Source organism: Schistocerca cancellata, chromosome 2 (genome assembly GCF_023864275.1).
Source record: "Schistocerca cancellata isolate TAMUIC-IGC-003103 chromosome 2, iqSchCanc2.1, whole genome shotgun sequence".
In the NCBI taxonomy this organism is placed as follows: Eukaryota; Metazoa; Arthropoda; class Insecta; order Orthoptera; family Acrididae; genus Schistocerca; species Schistocerca cancellata.
The window spans coordinates 726,255,948-726,274,548 of NC_064627.1; the positions used below are offsets into that span (position 1 = coordinate 726,255,948).

General features: G+C 42.9%; 1 protein-coding gene across 1 annotated transcript in view; it reads right to left on the reverse strand.

The window, feature by feature from the left end:
- Nucleotides 1–1,791: 1,791 nt before the first annotated feature.
- LOC126158090 (uncharacterized) overlaps nt 1,792–18,601 on the reverse strand; it is a 41,738-nt gene continuing 24,928 nt past the window's right edge. The window contains exon 4 of the mRNA XM_049916419.1: nt 1,792–1,967. Within this exon, the coding sequence (XP_049772376.1) occupies nt 1,792–1,967 (176 nt within the window). The remainder of the gene's footprint in view (nt 1,968–18,601) is intronic.

An 18,601-nucleotide genomic window follows, 5' to 3' on the forward strand; every position in this document is an offset into this window, starting at 1 on the left:
CAGAAATGCAGAGCACTTAGCAATATCACACGCTTGTTCGTTTATGATGGTGATTATAAAACTTCTCTGGACGTGGACACCTTCATTTACAATAGAGTTTTCTATTTGTGTTGTTACACCACCTCTTATTGGACCAGGTAGAATTTTTATGATATTGGATGTTCAGGAAAGTCAGGAACGAATAGGCCAGGTTGGGATGTCCCTTCGTTCTGAAGCAAAATAATTTGGGTTAAACCACAATGAAAATTTATTCATATTCGGTGTCACCACGAGGACTCCGTCAGTTCAGAGATGTTGAAACGGGGGGGGGGGGGGGGCTGAGAGCAAGCCATCAGTCAGACAAGGGTAGGCGTGTCTGTTCGGTCAGGACGATACGATATCTGTATCTGTTACGACATGAGAGAATGACCTACTTGAGCTACTGTTGGCAAAACGTCGTGCACTCAGCCCTTGTGAGGCAACCTGAGGAGCTACTTGATTGAGAAGTAGCAGCTCGTAAACTGACATGCGGCCGGGAGAGCGGTGTGCTGACAACAAGCCCCTAAGCATCCGCATCCAGTGACGCCTGTGGGTTGAGGATGACACGGTGGTCGGTCGGTACCTTCACGGCCTGTTCGGGCGGAGTTTAGTAGTTTAGTTTTATAATTCCTTGTGAAATAGGTGCCCTGCAACAGGCTCGTTTGTGGCAGTGATTTGCAATATTGAGTCCCATCATGACCGATAATGAAATCGACAATTCTGTATCATCTAACTCTTCTTTGTTGCTTTCCTTGGTACGTTAGAAGACTTACGTTCCTTATTCTGGCTACCATCAGCTTCTGAAACACTACTGTCTCTACGATCAAAGAATGCTTCATCTTCAAACCATTCAGTAATAGTTGATCCAAAACTTCAAGAACTCGTGCTGTCTTCAAATAATATTCTTTTATCGCTTACAGGTAGTACGATATCCATGTTGTTAGTAACGAATAAAGGTAAGTTACATACTTATTCTGTTTATGGAACGAAACTGGTGTCATCTGAAACTGTTTCGGCATTGAAAAATTCACTTACATTCAAACGAGTACTCGGTTATAGATTTTACAGTGCTTTGAGCTGTCAATAAAGAGCATATCTGTGTCAAACTGTTAATTGTTATCAGTAATTTAGCTACTTTAATGCAACATTAGCTAAAAGATAACTATTGGAAAGATGGCTGATTCGCTAAGAGGTCTAAGCTCTGCCATTCGTTAGACGTATAGGATTACAAAATTCATAATATAGAATAGTTAATACGCCTCGGAAAGAATAATGTCTTCTCCCGAAGAGTATCAATTGTATTTCTAAGGATTACAAAGAGCTTCAACCGCGATAAAGTAATGTTAATGCAAGTTATTGAGAAAATTAAAGGTTTTCGGGTCTAAAAGACCCCTGTTATGGATCCAAGGTTTAACAGGAAAGTAAATCGACATTATTGGTACAATATACCGAGCACCATGTAGTGTACAGTGACTTGCAGAGTGTACATGTAAAAGCAGACGCGTAGCTGATGGTTCTTATGAGTACTCTCTCTGTATCCCAACCTACCTAACCTTTTCTAATTTTCACGCAGTCTACTTCTGAAACCCGCAGCCGCTTAAGAAAAACCCTATAGTTGTATTTCCACAGACAGTTGAAAACTACTCCTGAATAAATATAAACTGGTTGTGTGAAGCCCGCACTGGGGCGGTACTTGCCGTCATCGCCGTAGAAGATGCCCTCGGTCATGATGTCGTGTATGCCGACGAAGGCGGAGCCGATGCCGGGCTCGCGTCACACGATGTTGCCCAGCGCGGCGGCCGCCACCTTGTCCCTGGGGATGGCGAGTCTGCCGCCGTGGCGCTGGCAGGTGGCGAAGGCCGCGTCGCGCGCCAGGTGCGGCCGGTACAGCTTGAACAGCCCCCACGGCTCCACGTACTCGTAGCCCGCCGGCACGTCCTGGACGACGGCTGCAGCACGGTCGTAATTATCCATACAAATTCTAAAAATGAATGTGCTTATGTATGTATGTTCCCTCGGCCACTGGACCGAATTCAACCAAACTCTGTACACATATCAGTCACAAAATGGAATGAAATACTGTTGGAGTAAGAAACACCAGCTTCCTAATGTGGAGTGGGGAGGTGGAGAGAGATGGACAGACAGCGACGGGGCAGGAGAAAAAAGGCACATGTAGGAGAAGGAGGAAATGGGTGGAAATAGGGAAGAGTGAAATGGACAGAGAGAGGGGAAGGAGAAGATGGAGGCAGAAAGGAGAGGAGAGTAGTGGTGAGAGGAGACGGAAGAAATAGGCAAAGAGATGGGGGAAGAGGTGAACAGAGGGTGCAGACGAAATGGACCGAGAAAGATAAGAGGAAGAGATGGCCAGAAAGAGGGGAGAAGAGATGGATATAGAAAGGAAAGAGAAGAGATGAAAGTGGGACAGAGAGAGGTGAGAGGAGGAGATGGACAGAGTGGAAGGCGGAGGTGGACAGGGAGTGGGGAAGGAGGAGATTATGAGAGAGAGAGAGAGAGAGACATGATGATATGGAATTACAGGGAAGGAGGAGACAGCGACGGAGGGAATAAATAGCTAGAGTGGGACGAGTAGATTGACAGAGAGGGGAGAAGGGGCGGGAGGCGCTGAACAGAGAATGGGGGGTAGTGGATGTGACAGAGATATGTGGTGGTGGACAGAGAGAAGGAAGGTTGGAAATGAGGGACAGGGATAAAGGGGATAGATAGAAAGAGGAGGGAGTAGAAGTGGATAAAGTGGAGGAGATGGGTGGAGAGAAGGGGAAGAAGGCGAAGGATAGAGAGAGGGAGAAGGAGGAGTTGCAGAGACGGAGAGGGGAGGAGGAGATGCCCCGAGAGAGGAGGGAGAAATAAACAACGGGCAATGGCGGGTTTCTCAGGTAATTCACTTACAAAACAAACACTTTCCCAGTTTCATGTTGAACTTTAAAATGTTTATTTCACACCACAAACGGCCGTCAACCCACAGCAGCTAAAATAATGAAATTTTTAAGCGGTTACATAACTAGTTTCGACGCTCTGAGTCGTCATTTGCTAGTGTAATCAAAAACCTGGAAAACTGCATTAATAACAGCAACCACACGTCTTCCAGATATTACGAAAAACATATTGAAACCAGTAAACTGAAGCAAAGACAGCAGAAACCGGTCACAAGACGTCATGACAATTTTACGTTGGTTTGATTTCTTGTGGCCCGTTTCTGCTGCCTTTACTTCAATTTCTGGTTTCAGTATCATTTTCGTCATGTTTGAAAGAAGTTTGTTTGCAATTATTAATGCAGTTTTCCAGGTTTGTGACAACATTTCAAAATGACGCCTCAGTCTGTCGCAACTACTGACGTAACCTTTTAACAATTTCATTGTCTGAGTGACTGTGGCTTGACGACCATCTTTGGCCTCAAATAAACATTTGAAATTTCCTTTAGTCATACTACTATATGACAGTTACGTCGAAATAAAAAATCATGTTCAACTGTAGGTTCCTCACGCCGATAGGGTTGCTAAGGCTGGTTAGGGGCACGCAAGCCACCGAAGTGGCGTCCAATTGAAAGACTTGCAACAAGAGGTCGAACATTCTTCTCAGGGCACTCCTTGCTGATCATGCCACTCTTGTTTATTTTTCAGTGTTTATTGTACGACACCTTTGGACTGCATGCTGCTGAGACCAGGAGCCTAACTAGACCCTATACATCAACTGTTAATTAAAGATTCGTGTGAAGTGTATACCAGTGAGCGTAGTTACAAAAAGTTCCTCTCCCCAGAAAGAAGAGTAAGTGTGTACACTTTTGAGTGTAAGGTACCGTTTCCGTTCTACGACGGTTTCAATTCAGATCTGTAGCGCGTCCATCTGTGCTGATGGAAAGAGAAGAGTCTCACAGTTTCTTTTCCTGGTATGCAATGCGGTAGACAGGATGACGTGTACAACGTCAGACGACCTCCTGATGTCACTCAACGCCTGCCTCCGTGCCAGACTATTCAATGCCTGTGCGTCTCCGATACAGTAAACATGGTTCCGGAATACTCAGACATGCTCCTAGTGTGTAGCGAAGCTCGACGTAACTGCTGCTAGACGACTGTATCACAAACGTTTTCTGCGACGTAACACGACGTCGCAGAAACGTTTTGCCCAAGTTACGCATCAGCTCTGAAAAAGAGGTAACTTCACCGTGAGAAGGCAGGACTGTGATGCTCCACGGCAACGCCGAAACCACCAATTAGGAGAAGATTTACTGCATTGCGTTGAAGAGAGCCCGTCAACGAGTTCTCGTACAATTGTGCGTGCAGTAGGTGTTAGTCACAGTATCGTCTGGGACGTTCTGCTTGACCAGCAGTTACATGCATACCGCTTACAAAGGGTATACGCTTTGGGATCAGCCGATTTTCCACAGCGCATAGCCTACTGCACGTGGTTTCTGCACCGCTGCATCATCGACATATCACTGTCTCCATGTCAAGTTCTGTTCACAAAGTAATATAAGGGACTGTGTTCTGAATTCACAAAACAGCCATGTCTAGTTAGACGTAAAATTGCGTGCCACACATGTTCAGGGAGTTCAGCACCGGTTTGGTATTAGCGTGTAGGCAGGTAGGGTAATGTGGGAGAGGCGCCGCTTGCTATATAGACTGCGCCATCCCTCGTAGTTTCGGCAAACACCGACTGAGTGTGTGCGTATCGGCACTTTAGTCGATCATTCGACGCCAGGCTGTAATGAAAGTGTTTACGTTACTATCGAGGAAGTTTTACATAAGCTCTTGAGGGAACAACTGAGGTTAGTCTATAAATTTCTCTTCAAAAACTATTTCAGCGCCACGATTAGTTCTTAGTGTATAGTAAACAGTATTTCCTAATGTTTGAGTAGTTGCATTAACAGTAAGTCCTGTTGGGCGTGTTTTTATTCTAATGCAACCATCTTGGCTATCAATATCTTGAATTTATGAGGTGCGGCATCTCTCCCCTACGGATCGGGATATGTGGCAGAATAAAATATGGTACATATGCCGCACACACTTTCGTTAGGGATGCTTCTCGCATAAATCAAATAAATAAGTGAAAACATTTCTGCTTTGTTTGTACTTTCGTTCAAATGGCTTACCATGCACGAAGTTTCATAACCCGACGATTACCACGACGAAAAAAAACAAAAACAGAAAGAGTATGTCTAGATACGTGTAAAGACTGCGGAGTTGTTTTTGATTTAATATTTCATGAGGATCTATTGAGCAAATTAACTAAAGATAAATTATTATATATCCTACTATTAATGTTCCCAACAGTCAGTAAGTGAAGTAGTCATCTAAACCAGTGAACTACTGAGAAGTATTACTGTTTTGTTAAAAAGCTATTGTTAGCACTTAGGAGTTTTTCTTTACCTCACAACACATTTATAACCAAGAATGTATATATGACTACGTATATATACAGAATTGGACTCAAAAAACATGGTAGGTTAGCGGTTTTTAGCATGCGGCGTATCACCCATAGAACAGGGGATAGACGCCGCAAAATAAAGATTCTTTCATGGTGAAGTGCTATGTTTAAATGTTACACTGGACACATAAGAAATTGTATCTCACAGACAACTAGTGCGTTGAACTGTACAAAAAAAAAAATTACCAAAAGCGCGCCATGGCAATTAACATAGGCGATTTCGAAAATGTGCACAATTTACCCTGTATTTAAACTATCCTGGGTGGTCATGTGACTGGGTCATACCTCATGGTCTGTATACTTGATCCTCCTGTAAAACGTATTGTACCCGTTCTTGGAAGCTGTGCCACTGAATGTCTGTCAGCAAATACGGTTTCAGAATGCTGGTGAACCAGCTTATTTCTCACTTGCGGATCGGAGACATCTCAACAGACAGTTTAGTGGAAGATGGATAGGCCGAGGTGATTCAACATCGTCGCAACCGAGATAGCCGGATTTAACTCCTATGGCTTACTTCTTTTGGGGTCGTGTGCAAAGTTTAATTTACGAGACTCACGCAGAGAAAGAGGAAAATATGCTGGCACAAGTTCTGGCCGCTGCGCTAGGAATTGAAGAGACACCAGGTCGGATGGAGAGTGTGCACCAGAAGTGCTTCGTTTCTAGCAACGTTGGTGGTCGACACATGTTGTAAAGAGTCAGTTCTGTTCTGTACGTACAGTATGCTGGCTTCCTTTTTGTTTTGTAGTAATGTAAACACGCAATATTTAAGTGTTGGTACAAACAAATGTGCCTAAACGATAAACTGATTTTTCGTTATGCACCTTTCGAATAATTGTACTGCGTCACGCGTCACGCACAAGTGGCAATGTTAAATATCTGACTTTGAAAACGTCGTAGAATGGAAACGGTACGTTACCGGACATGTGTTTCTATTCAAAATATTGTGTACTCAGTCCCCTCTAAAGGTCCTAGTACTTTGTTACGGGAATTTCCGAACACTCTGAATTTCAAAAGTGTCATTGATATTTTTACTTATGTCTTTATCTAGCACACAAGAAGAAGCGCTATCGTGAAAATTCCTACCAGATTTAAACTGTGCGCAGGCCTGGAATTCGAACACAGGAGCTTTAATCTGCCAGGTAGTTTCATAAGAGCAAACATTCCGCTGCAGAGTGGAAATTCGTCCTACACAACGCAGTCACTTCAAGCTTTGACACAGCTATTTATGTGACAAAGTGTCTTCAACAGCTCAGGTAATACGTACTAAAAGACTATAGACTTTTTCTACAGGCATCATGGCAGAAGGTAAACATCAAGGCACATCGCAAACGAAGTAGTTATTTAGTGTTTATTGACTTAGTTTTCATTTCAGAATGGACATAGAAATTATGTTTGATGTTTTCTTTTCTAATGTTCGCTTCTAGTAAATTAATAGTACCATTGTTTTCAATTCAAGAATAAAGCTTATATTTCCATGAATCATACATAAAAATGTAATTCATCATAAAACAGTGGCCTACCTTACTTGGATAGGCTCAAGTTTCGGGCACAGTTTCACATGTCGAAATGTCTTTTCGACAAATGATAGTCCTTAAGGAGTCCCTTATTTTGCTGCACGGTTAATACATTTTTGTTCTTCGAGGCGTAAAAGCAACCCTAAATTATTAAATGAAGTTGTGTACTTCACTAATGACATTCATTACCTCATGGATAGAGAAGTACAGGGGTATAACGCACTTCAAAGAGGCCACCGTTGACAGTGAAAAAGTTCCGGCAAAGAAGATGAAAACTGTACAAGACGTGAAGCCGAGATAGTTCAGTTCTGTTAGGTTTCCTTATATTACAGTTTTCTTTTAGGAAATATTTCGCTACGAAAATTAACATACATTACTCAAACATCACTTTACTCCTCTCACAGGTTCTAATTCCCATTTAAAATAAATACATAATTCCCTTTAAAAAATATACTTTTTTATCTCGACAAAAAAGGTAGCGTGAACTGTGTAAAAAATCCCTCACATTCTATGACTACACGAAAACCGCGTTTCGATGCATGTAAAGTTTCTTTTTAAGGTGTGCGTCCACTGTAGGTGGAACTTCCCTCCATTGAGCCCATCAACCACCAATACCACCAGTTTACTTTAGGAATCACTGATGAGAAAAACCACTTGGACTATTTCTCATCCATTGGATGGAGAATGTTGTTCAAGAGGACATTTTTATCAACTATTCTTGTAAATCTTGTAGCGACACAACTGTAAATACATATTAAGTTAGTTTCTACACTCCTGGAAATGGAAAAAAGAACACATTGACACCGGACACATTGTTCCGGACACTGCGAGAGGGCTGTACAAGCAATGATCACACGCACGGCACAACGGACACACCAGGAACCGCGGTATTGGCCGTCGAATGGCGCTAGCTGCGCAGCATTTGTGCACCGCCGCCGTCAGTGTCAGCCAGTTTGCCGTGGCATACGGAGCTCCATCGCAGTCTTTAACACTGGTAGCATGCCGCGACAGCGTGGACGTGAACCGTATGTGCATTTGACGGACATTGAGCGAGAGCGTATAGTGGGCATGCGGGAGGCCGGGTGGACGTACCGCCGAATTGCTCAACACGTGGGGCGAGAGGTCTCCACAGTACATCGATGTTGTCGCCAGTGGTCGGCGGAAGGTGCAAGTGCCCGTCGACCTGGGACCGGACCGCAGCGACGCACGGATGCACGCCAAGACCGTAGGATCCTACGCAGTGCCGTAGGGGACCGCACCGCCACTTCCCAGCAAATTAGGGACACTGTTGCTCCTGGGGTATCGGCGAGGACCATTCGCAACCGTCTCCATGAAGCTGGGCTACGGTCCCGGACACCGTTAGGCCGTCTTCCGCTCACGCCCCAACATCGTGCAGCCCGCCTCCAGTGGTGTCGCGACAGACGTGAATGTAGGGACGAATGGAGACGTGTCGTCTTCAACGATGAGAGTCGCTTCTGCCTTGGTGCCAATGATGGTCGTATGCGTGTTTGGCGCCGTGCAGGTGAGCGCCACAATCAGGACTGCATACGACCGAGGCACACAGGGCCAACACCCGGCATCATGGTGTGGGGAGCGATCTCCTACACCGGCCGTACACCACTGGTGATCGTCGAGGGGACACTGACTAGTGCACGGTACATCCAAACCGTCATCGAACCCATCGTTCTACCATTCCTAGACCGGCAAGGGAACATGCTGTTCCAACAGGACAATGCACGTCCGCATGTATCCCGTGCCACCCAACGTGCTCTAGAAGGTGTAAGTCAACTACCCTGGCCAGCAAGATCTCCGGATCTGTCCCCCATTGAGCATGTTTGGGACTGGATGAAGCGTCGTCTCACGCGGTCTGCACGTCCAGCACGAACGCTGGTCCAACTGAGGCGCCAGGTGGAAATGGCATGGCAAGCCGTTCCACAGGACTACATCCAGCATCTCTACGATCGTATCCATGGGAGAATAGCAGCCTGCATTGCTGCGAAAGGTGGATATACACTGTACTAGTGCCGACATTGTGCATGCTCTGTTGCCTGTGTCTATGTGCCTGTGGTTCTGTCAGTGTGATCATGTGATGTATCTGACCCCAGGAATGTGTCAATAAAGTTTCCCCTTCCTGGGACAATGAATTCACGGTGTTCTTATTTCAATTTCCAGGAGTGTATTTTATTTTTCGACTGCTCCATGCAATTATCCGACGTGAGTCGCTCAGTGGCCTTTCACCTACCTACTTTTACAAGCACACGGTTGATTGCCTGGCAGAGGGTTCATCGAACCACTTTCACAGTATTTTTCTACCGCCCCACTCTCGAACAACGCGAGGGAAAACCACAACTTATATCTTTCCGTGCGAACTCTGATTTCTCTTGTTTTGTTACGATGATCATTTCGCTCTGTATAGCAGCGCGTCAGGAAAATACTTTCACATTCGAGGAAGAAAGTTCGAGATTGAAATTTCGTGTAAAAATCTCGCTGAAATTATGAACGCCTAGGGTTTAATGAAAGCCACACCTAATCTCTTATCAAATCCATGACACCATCTGTTCTACTTGGCAATAATAGAGAGCGAGCTGGCTTTCTTTGAACTTTTTCCATGTCCTCCGTCAATCCTACCGGGTGAGAATTCCACACCACGCGCCAAGAGGATGGACAAGCGTAGTTGAAGCAGTCTCTTTAATGGATACGTTGCATCTTCTAACTGTTCTCCCAATAAAATGCTATCTTTTGTTCGCTTTCCTAACAATTTTGTCTACGTGACGTTTCCAATTTAAGTTGTTCATAATTGTATCCCCATGTACTTACTTGGACTGGCAGACTTTAGATTTGTGATTTCTCGTGTGACTCTAAGTTGGCGATACCAAATGGAAATGATCGTATGGCATCAGTGGCGGGGAGTTCCCAGACGGGAAGCCACCAAGAGCAAGACTTAATGAGCGCCGCCACATTGGGCGACTTGCGCGTCGACAATGGGGATGAAATTATGATGAGGATAGCACAACACACAGTCCCTGAGGTGAGAAAATGTCCCACCCCTGCCGGGAATCAAACCCTGGCCCCCGAGCGTGGCATTCTAACGCGCTGACCGTTCAGCTATTGGGGCGGACTTGGCGCTACCTTTTAGTACTGACACGGGGGACCTCGTATATTCATTGTTTAATGTCAAATGCCGCGTCTCGCACCATACAGACCTGTAAATCATTTTACGTTTTGATCTTCTGGTGACTTTACTAGATGTTGAATGACAGCATCATCTGTAAACAATCTTAGATTGCTGCTCAGACAGTCTCTTAAATCATTTATATACACTAGGAACTGCAGAGGGCCTGTAGCACTTCCTTGGTGGATGGCAGATATCACTGCTGATATTCTCGTTCACTCTCTGCTAGTTACTACGAACTGTGACTCTTGTGACAGGAAACCACGAGTTCAGTACCACAAGTGAGACGATACACCGTAGCCATACAATATTATTAGAAGGCGCTTGGTAGGAACGTCATCAAAAGCTTTCCGGAAATCTAGGAATTTGGAATCAATTTGACGTCCACTGTCGACAGCACTCTTTACTTCAAGAGAATTAAGAGTTAGCTGTGTAGCACAAGAACACTATTTTATGAAATTGTGCTGATTGTGTGTCAGTAGATCGTTTTTTTCTGGGTAATTCGTGAAGTTCTAAAAGTTGAACACAATGTGTGGCAGCACTTGATCCAAAATCCTACCGAAAATCGATGTCATTGACATGGGTACGTAATTCAGCGGATTTCTCCCATTTCCTTTTTTAAATATTGTTGTGACTCGTGCAACTTTCCAGTCTTTAGCTACAGATCTTTCATTGAGAGAGCGGTTGTATATGGCTGCTAAATATGGAGCTATTTCATCAGCACACTCTGAAAAAAAGGAAACAACGTATCTGGTATGTAGTCTGGACCGGAAGATTTGGCTTCATTAAGTGACTACCTGTATATCCGGCGTCTCCCGTGTCTATCGGGAAACGCCGTTTTTTCCTTTTTTCAGAGTGTGCTATATATATTCTTCAGTCTTCTCGTAGTCCACCTCCTCTTCCCTCTTTCTCTCTGTACATCACCTCCCCTCTCTCTTTCCTCCTTTTCTTCTCTCCTCTCTCTGTGCACCTCATCCACCCCAGTCCAAATCCTTCTTCCCCTCTCTCTTTCCATCTGATCCTCCCCCTCTTTCCGTCCATCCTCTCCTCCACCCCCCTCTTCTCTCTGTGCAACTCCTCCACCCCAGTCCATCTCCTTCTTCCCCTCTCTCTTTCCATCTGCAACTCCCCCCTTTTCCGTCCATCTGCTCTTCCACCCCTCCCTGTTCATCCTCTCCCCGTTATGACCATTTCACCCTTCCCCTCCTCTGGCAGCCTCCTGCTGCCCCCTGTCATCGTCCGTCCCCTCCTTCCCCCTCTATATCCATCTCCTCCTCCTCCCATTCTCTATCTAATTTACCACCCTCACCCCAATCGGAATATGCTGGTTATTACTTCCAAAGAACTTCTTTTCAGACAGTAAACTATAGAAGTTTGGATAAAAGCGATCCAAGGATGTAGGAGGAGCTTTTTACCCATGACTTTTCCGCTGTGCACTTGTCACATATATTTCACATATTTTTTCTTACTTCATATCCATTTGTACACATATTTGCCCTGCAGCTCTAGCGAATTTCGCTCTGCAGTTTCGTTTTTATGCAGCTCAATATTAATGTCTTATGTACTGCAGTATGTGTCGTACGCTGATATGGCTCTGAGCACTATGGGACTTAACATCTGTGGTCATCAGTCCCCTAGAACTTAGAACTACTTAAACCTAACTAACCTAAGGGCATTACACACAGCCATGCCCGAGGCAGGATTCGAACCTGCGACCGTGGTAGTCGCGCGGTTCCGGACTGAGCGCCTGAACCGCTAGACCACCGCGGCCGGCTACGCTGATATAATTTAGCAGGTACATGAAATGATACATACGAATATTATCTGCAGAATTTGTTGTGAATAGAGGTAGAGAAAAAGTAAATGGAAAGGTCGTGCCCGATGCGGTGCTACACTTCATCAACAGTGAAAAATCTACTATGTCATTAACGTTTTTCCTTTCATCGTTTTATGAGGGTTGTCAACGAGAAAATGTCTTGTAAGGGTTTTAAATTACGTGGTGATTGCAAGTCTTTAAGTGCTCACATTCTCAAATACTGGATGAATAGGGTTTGGCTACTAGCGTGTCGTGAGCTATACTCTTTTTCACTCCCTACACTTCGAGAGGGAAGTGGTTCTTACACCCACAATGATTTTTACCCCCACAGTGTTCCTTTACAGACAGTAAGTGATATGTGTACCAAGTTTGGTTGAAATCGATCCGGCGTTTAAGGAGGAAATGCGGAACGGAACAAAGACACACAAGTTCTTCCACTTTTGTAATACGTAAGGATTTAAGTTGCTTCGTTACAACGCGGATATATACATAGTTATGTTTGCTGTGGTTTTTGATTGGAATTCTTGAATACTTACATCTTTGGTGATGGGATGCGAAAAACCCGTACTTAGTAACTCTGCTTTAGTGGCACTGTCATCGGTAACTACTCGTACCGTTGCTATGGTGCAGTGAAGATAATGATTGTCTCGCTGCTGGTGTACTTTACATATGAGCAAAATGTCTTCGGATTTCTTTCAGACAGAGACAGAGTTTCGTCGTGGAAACTATCCAAACAAATTCCCATTGAAATCTGCGCTAAATTTCGGGCTTCTGTAAACCTTTGGCGGTCTTGGGGATTTTGTGTTATTTTGAACCTTGCATGCTTTTTCGTTGCTTCTGCAACAACGTTCTGGTAGGTTTTGTGCACCATAGTGGATTTGCTCCATCTCTTATTAATTTATTTCGTATAAATCTTTAAGTTGCTGTCGATGCTTTGTCTTCGAATTTAAGCCACTTCTGGTCTACACTTACATATTTAGGAAATAATGAAGACGCAGCCTCAGAAAGGCGTGAAGCGGATTTCTATTTACTTTCTTTAATAGATATATTTTACGTTATTTCTTGTAGGTTTAGATGTGATGGTCTTCAGCCTCGCTACAACGAAATTTTGGTCACTAATCCCTGTACCCGTGATAGTGTTCCATGTTTGCTCAGAGTTATTTGTCCCTAAGAGGCTAAAGATATTTTCGCAACATTTACACCTTGAGTTGGCTCCTGTACTAATTGCTGAAAAATTTCTAAGAAATCATTGGTACAATTTCTAACGATGTTTTATGACACGGCTTTGAAAACGTATTTTCGCCAGTATATCAATAATACACTAAAACGACCACCAACTACAACGTATGAGTTTTCTGAAACCTATTATGAGCTGTAATCGGAAAGCCTTGTTAGCATCAACGGAGCGCAGAGCAGTGTTAGGCGAAAATACTACTCTTCTAAATTTGAAGTTGTTAGTGGTTGAAAAGGTATGTGCCTGGTAACTACGCTTGTTGAACTTCATGAGATATTCTGAACAGCTCCTAACACGTGCATGACTTCTGGGTGAGCAGGGAAAAATATGATTGTCCCAATTGCTGTTTGAAAATGGCTGTTTTTTATGTGTGTCATAGTAGTGCAACTGTGATCAGAGTATCATGCCTACAGTACTGTAATTCGATCTTTACTATTATACAGTCTGGGCAATACAGGTTAGAAAGTTTCAAAAACAGTACCTATAACCATCTTGAGATTGAAGGGCTTCCGTCTGCGTTTTCTTACAAATACATTAGTTTTTGGAGGGAATCCGCCTTGAGCAGAGCACAAGTTTATCTTTTCTTCTATATCTCAGGTATGTTCAGCTGAAGTTACAATACCATTTGTGGGCTTTTCTTTATCTTCTTCTAAGAGGAAGAATGACTACTTGTACGCATATAAATTTGAGTTTTTAGGACTCTGTTTACAAGGCTGAAAAACAGGCAAATTTTTGTATGTATACCTTGCAAACAAATGCTGTTGTTTTCCTGGTTTTTTATGTTTTTTACTGCATGCTTTACTTTTAAAGTTTGCCGACTTTAACCATATAGAACTAAATGTAAAAAAGTTATTTACTTCGAAGTTTTACGACTGGGAATGTTATGGTAATACCTAACATTGACTAAATTTGTGTGGAAGTTTGTGTGTGTGTGTGTGTGTGTTTGTATTTGCAATATGTTTCAATTTTTCACTTACTTTTTCTAGTTTCCCCCTTATCTCCACTGTGAAAACTTGCACTGTGTAATTTTTACTGTCACCACCAATGCACTGCTGTTTCTTGTTTTTGCACCTTTGTGTAGTGTGATAAAGACTATGAAATTCTCTGATAAATAACACCGATAGCTGTGTCTGCTTTACCTGATGAAGTCCGGTTTGGGTTACGTGTACTCTGAATCCATTAGGATAGGGTATTTAGCAATTGCAACAATCGTATATAACACTGACACGCAACTGTCTGAGGCCTGTTCAGAACTTGTCCGCAACAAAAATTGTCACACTGGGATATGGTCAAAACTGAGGAAGGAAATTGATTTAACAGATAGAACAATAAAGAACATACATTTTTTTTAAAAATACGGAATATACGAGTGCCTTGAACAAATGCGTGGCTTACGGCGATTTATACTGATACACGATCAGCTGTGTCAGACGATTAAATGTCCACAACATTTCGACCGAGTGCTGCTCTGCCTTTATCAAATGCTGACCATATTGATTCCTGCTGCTATCCTTATATAGCCGCACTGCCTTCTATGAAGTCACTGGTGCTCCCTTCAATGTCATTGTGTAATGTTTTACTTGGGTAGAACCGTTCACAAATCTTTCGAGGTTCGGATCCCAAGCTGTACTTAGCTACAATCTGCTGTTTTTATTGAGGGTATTGTTGGGAATTTTTATCTCCATTGCTTCATTTGTGACGCTATCCCAGAAGCTATTCGTTTAATAACCGACGTCACGTCGACTGCAATTTGATGTCCGTTTTCCAAAGCATGTTATGTTACGGCTGATTTCTCAGGATAACGCTGGCGAACACACCGCTAGTTTTCTACGCGGCACTGTTCAATAGTACACACAGTTTGCCTGACGAATCTGCACACACCCATGCAGTATTTTGTACACTTCTAGAATTATAAGGCCTACATCATCCTTTACAGGCCTAATGTCGTACTTTCACTGGAAGCCTTAAAAGCGAATTGGTTTTACGCCTCTGTAGGATCCAGCTAATATTTCTTGTTTCGGAGCCACTGAACGGGAAAAATGCAAGATTCTTCGTGTCAACGAAACGGCAGGGCATTATCTGTCTCTACCTCCATCATGACCCAGATGTTATGGATGTTGCTGATGTGCTTCAAGAATTCTCCCAGCTCTATAAAAGATATTCACATTACCGGTTTCGACAAAACTCGTATCTTGTGACGATATGTAGATTCATTTAAATGTTAAACAAGTTTATGATGTTCAAAGTTCCTAACTATGTGTGTACGATGTTTCTTTTGCATTAAGCACATCTCAAGACGGCAGTTCTTTGCCGAAACCAGTAATGTGAATGTTTTTGATAATTCTAAGCTATCATTGACGTAATAAATTATTATACAAACATTACAAAGGTCGCATACTTCCAGTTGGCTATAGTCAACATTTAAAACGTTCTTTCGCTTTTCACGTCCATGAGGACAGATAAACAACGTGTCGTCAATGTGACGATAAAAGCAAATACGCTTTGCAAGAGCTGTGTCAAATACGATGTCCTCTTATGTACTCCATATAAAAAGTGGCTATAACTGGAGCCAATCAGCTTGCCATCTTGACGCCATTCGTTTGATTCAAACCTTTTCCACCATAAAAAAATACGATGAGGTAAAAGAGTACTTAAATAAATCTACAACAGTGTTGTCAAACAAATGGGAGAGCATATTTACAGAGTACTTAATGGGAACCCGTGTGAATAATGAGACCACATCATATCATCGCTCTCTCCAAGGCGCAGACGTTTACTTTGGGTGGCGAAGTAAATTGTTTTCTAGGTATGGTGCAGACAGTGACCAATGTGCGGAGAAAGGAGGCTGCCACGATGATTGGCGAGTCTCTAAGTAGGAATTCAGTGGTGCTCACGATGGGTCGTAGGGGAGTTTATTTCTTCTGAACTTTTGAAGAAATGTCAAGGTACCTGGGGAAGGCGGTTTCTTACGACAAACTCTTCCAATGAAGACCGCTTGAGAAGCTCCGAGAACCTTCTCATGTTGATGTTAGGTCCCGTCACAATTTTTGGTATGTTCTTTCTTCCAGCATCAACGAGATATTCTCGTCATAATCGGCTTGTTCCATTATGGCTACTGAATTGCCGTTGACAACTGGAGGACTTCAAGGAGAGGGTCATTGCGGTGCACGTGAAGGCAATTGCGCTTAGTTATTGGCAAGTTCGGGATGGGGAGCCACTTCTCGGGGATTTTGTTCTTCAGTTTCACCGGGAATATTGCAAGTTGTTTTTTCAATAACGACTGATTACGTCTGCAAAAGGGGTAATCTGCGGCCGTCGCGCAAAGTTGCTTCTGAAGTCCCGATGTGACACCCATGTCCAAGATTCTTGTCCTCGTATTGTTGACGGTACGTCCTCTTGTTCCAAGTTCTGCCTGATGTTGTGAAAACTGAAATTCCATGTCTACTTCTCCGTGATTTTCTTCTGTGATGATATCTGTTGTGCTACTGTGTCTACTTCGGTCCATTCCCAGTGACTCCATCAGCTATTGGGGAATGCCAGAGGGCCATATATGGTGCTGGAGTTAGGGCCAGTGACGTCACACAAAGCAGCGCGGTTGTAGGCGGACAGCTATACGACGGACTGCCGTTAACATTGCCCGAGGAGCACTCAGCCTAAAGCTGTTCAATCACACGAGAAAATTTTATCGGGGTATATCTTGTTTACCCCGAAATAATGCTATAACAAAATCACTGAATTGCTTTAATTATAATACAGAACACGCACACTTCACTGAACTAAGTCGTCAAAGGCGCTTCGCCCTTTCGTGTATTTTCATCCGCTAACTTCCTTTGAAAATAGTTTGTTTTCACGCACAGACGCAAGCAGTTTCCAGAAATTACAGGTTACGGCCGGCCTCAGCAATTCCAGATCTTAAGTCGGATGCAAGAGTTCACTCCAACCACTGAGAAACTACACTGTTCTGTCAAATGTTGTTTTCCTTGATATCTCCAGCACGACCAAAATTTTGTTATTTCCAGGATCCGTCTAGTTTTAATGACAAGGAAGTATTCCGTTCTTTTCAACGAAGTGTCATTTTTTTAATTGCAAGTTTATTCAAAATCTTATAGTATTACGCCACTATACGCGGAGGATGACACAAGATGTAACTTTTTTGTTCAAGTCTATGTAATCTACGATTGGAAGCTGTTCTCATTTCTGTCTCCATCGTTTCTGCGATGAGTAGAGGAATTATGTATCTTATATCACTTTACAGTATCAAGTTAGTTGTATTCAACGAGAAGACTGCCGCGCGGATGTAAAGGAAGGAAAAAAAAACATTTGAAATGTAGCAGCCGAGCATTAGACAATGTATAATACCTGTAACCTTCGGTATGTGTCAGCATATCGAACTGCTTAACCAAAAGAAAGCACGGCAAAATTAGCTCGTTTAGACGATCGGAAGAGGCGACACCGTCTGTATCGTCTAAGATTATAGAATGCAATGTCTTGGCCACATGCTGCTTTATTAAAATTGATCAATTATAGTAAAGTAGTGTATGAGCAAATCATTGACTCTTCCGATCTATTTGTTATTGCTCATGAAAAAGCTCCGCACGCCAGCACACAGAAACATCCTAACCTTCCATTTCGAGACGAACGAGAAAATATCCAAGTTAACGATGCAATCATTATTGCCTGCAGTTAATGGATGCTTGTTTATATATATAAGAGCAAAAGAATTAATGTAGAGGTTGGCAGAATGACATTGCAAATTAATGTTTTGCTGTAGTGTTGTGCTGGCAGAACTTCGTTGGATCGTGTCCTAATAGTATTTAGGCGTGTTCGATACGCAGATTCTAAATAGATTTACCGAGACAAGTAGAGTTCGTAATGTTCGTAACATAATGGCAGTCTGCTATCAATTAAATTTCTTAAAAGCAGTAAGACTATTGTGAAATTGGAAGTATAAAGTGGTACAGTGACCCACACAAGTTTCACTGAAGATAATTAATTTAGTTATGTGACTCCGTAGTTGCTTCGACATTAGTCATTCTGACGCATTACAGAAAAAATCATCCGAGTTCAGCTTAATTAAGACATTAATGGTAGTATATGGAAATTGAAAAGAGAGAAAAGAGCGAAACAATAATAGTTCGAAAGTATTGTGAAATTAAACATCGCAGGCCACTATAAAAGGAGATCGGAGAGCTAAGGATATTTAGAAAACAATAATCTAGTTTTGTGATTTAATATACAAAGATAAATATAAATGTTATGATAGTAAAAACTTTAACCATAGGCTATTTTCCTGTGTTAAAAATATGGTTCGGATTGTTTTTATGCTGATTGACTACAACATTTAGATAGCATTTGCGCTCAATATTCTCACAAAATACCTGTTATTTTTATGAAATTAAGGGTTA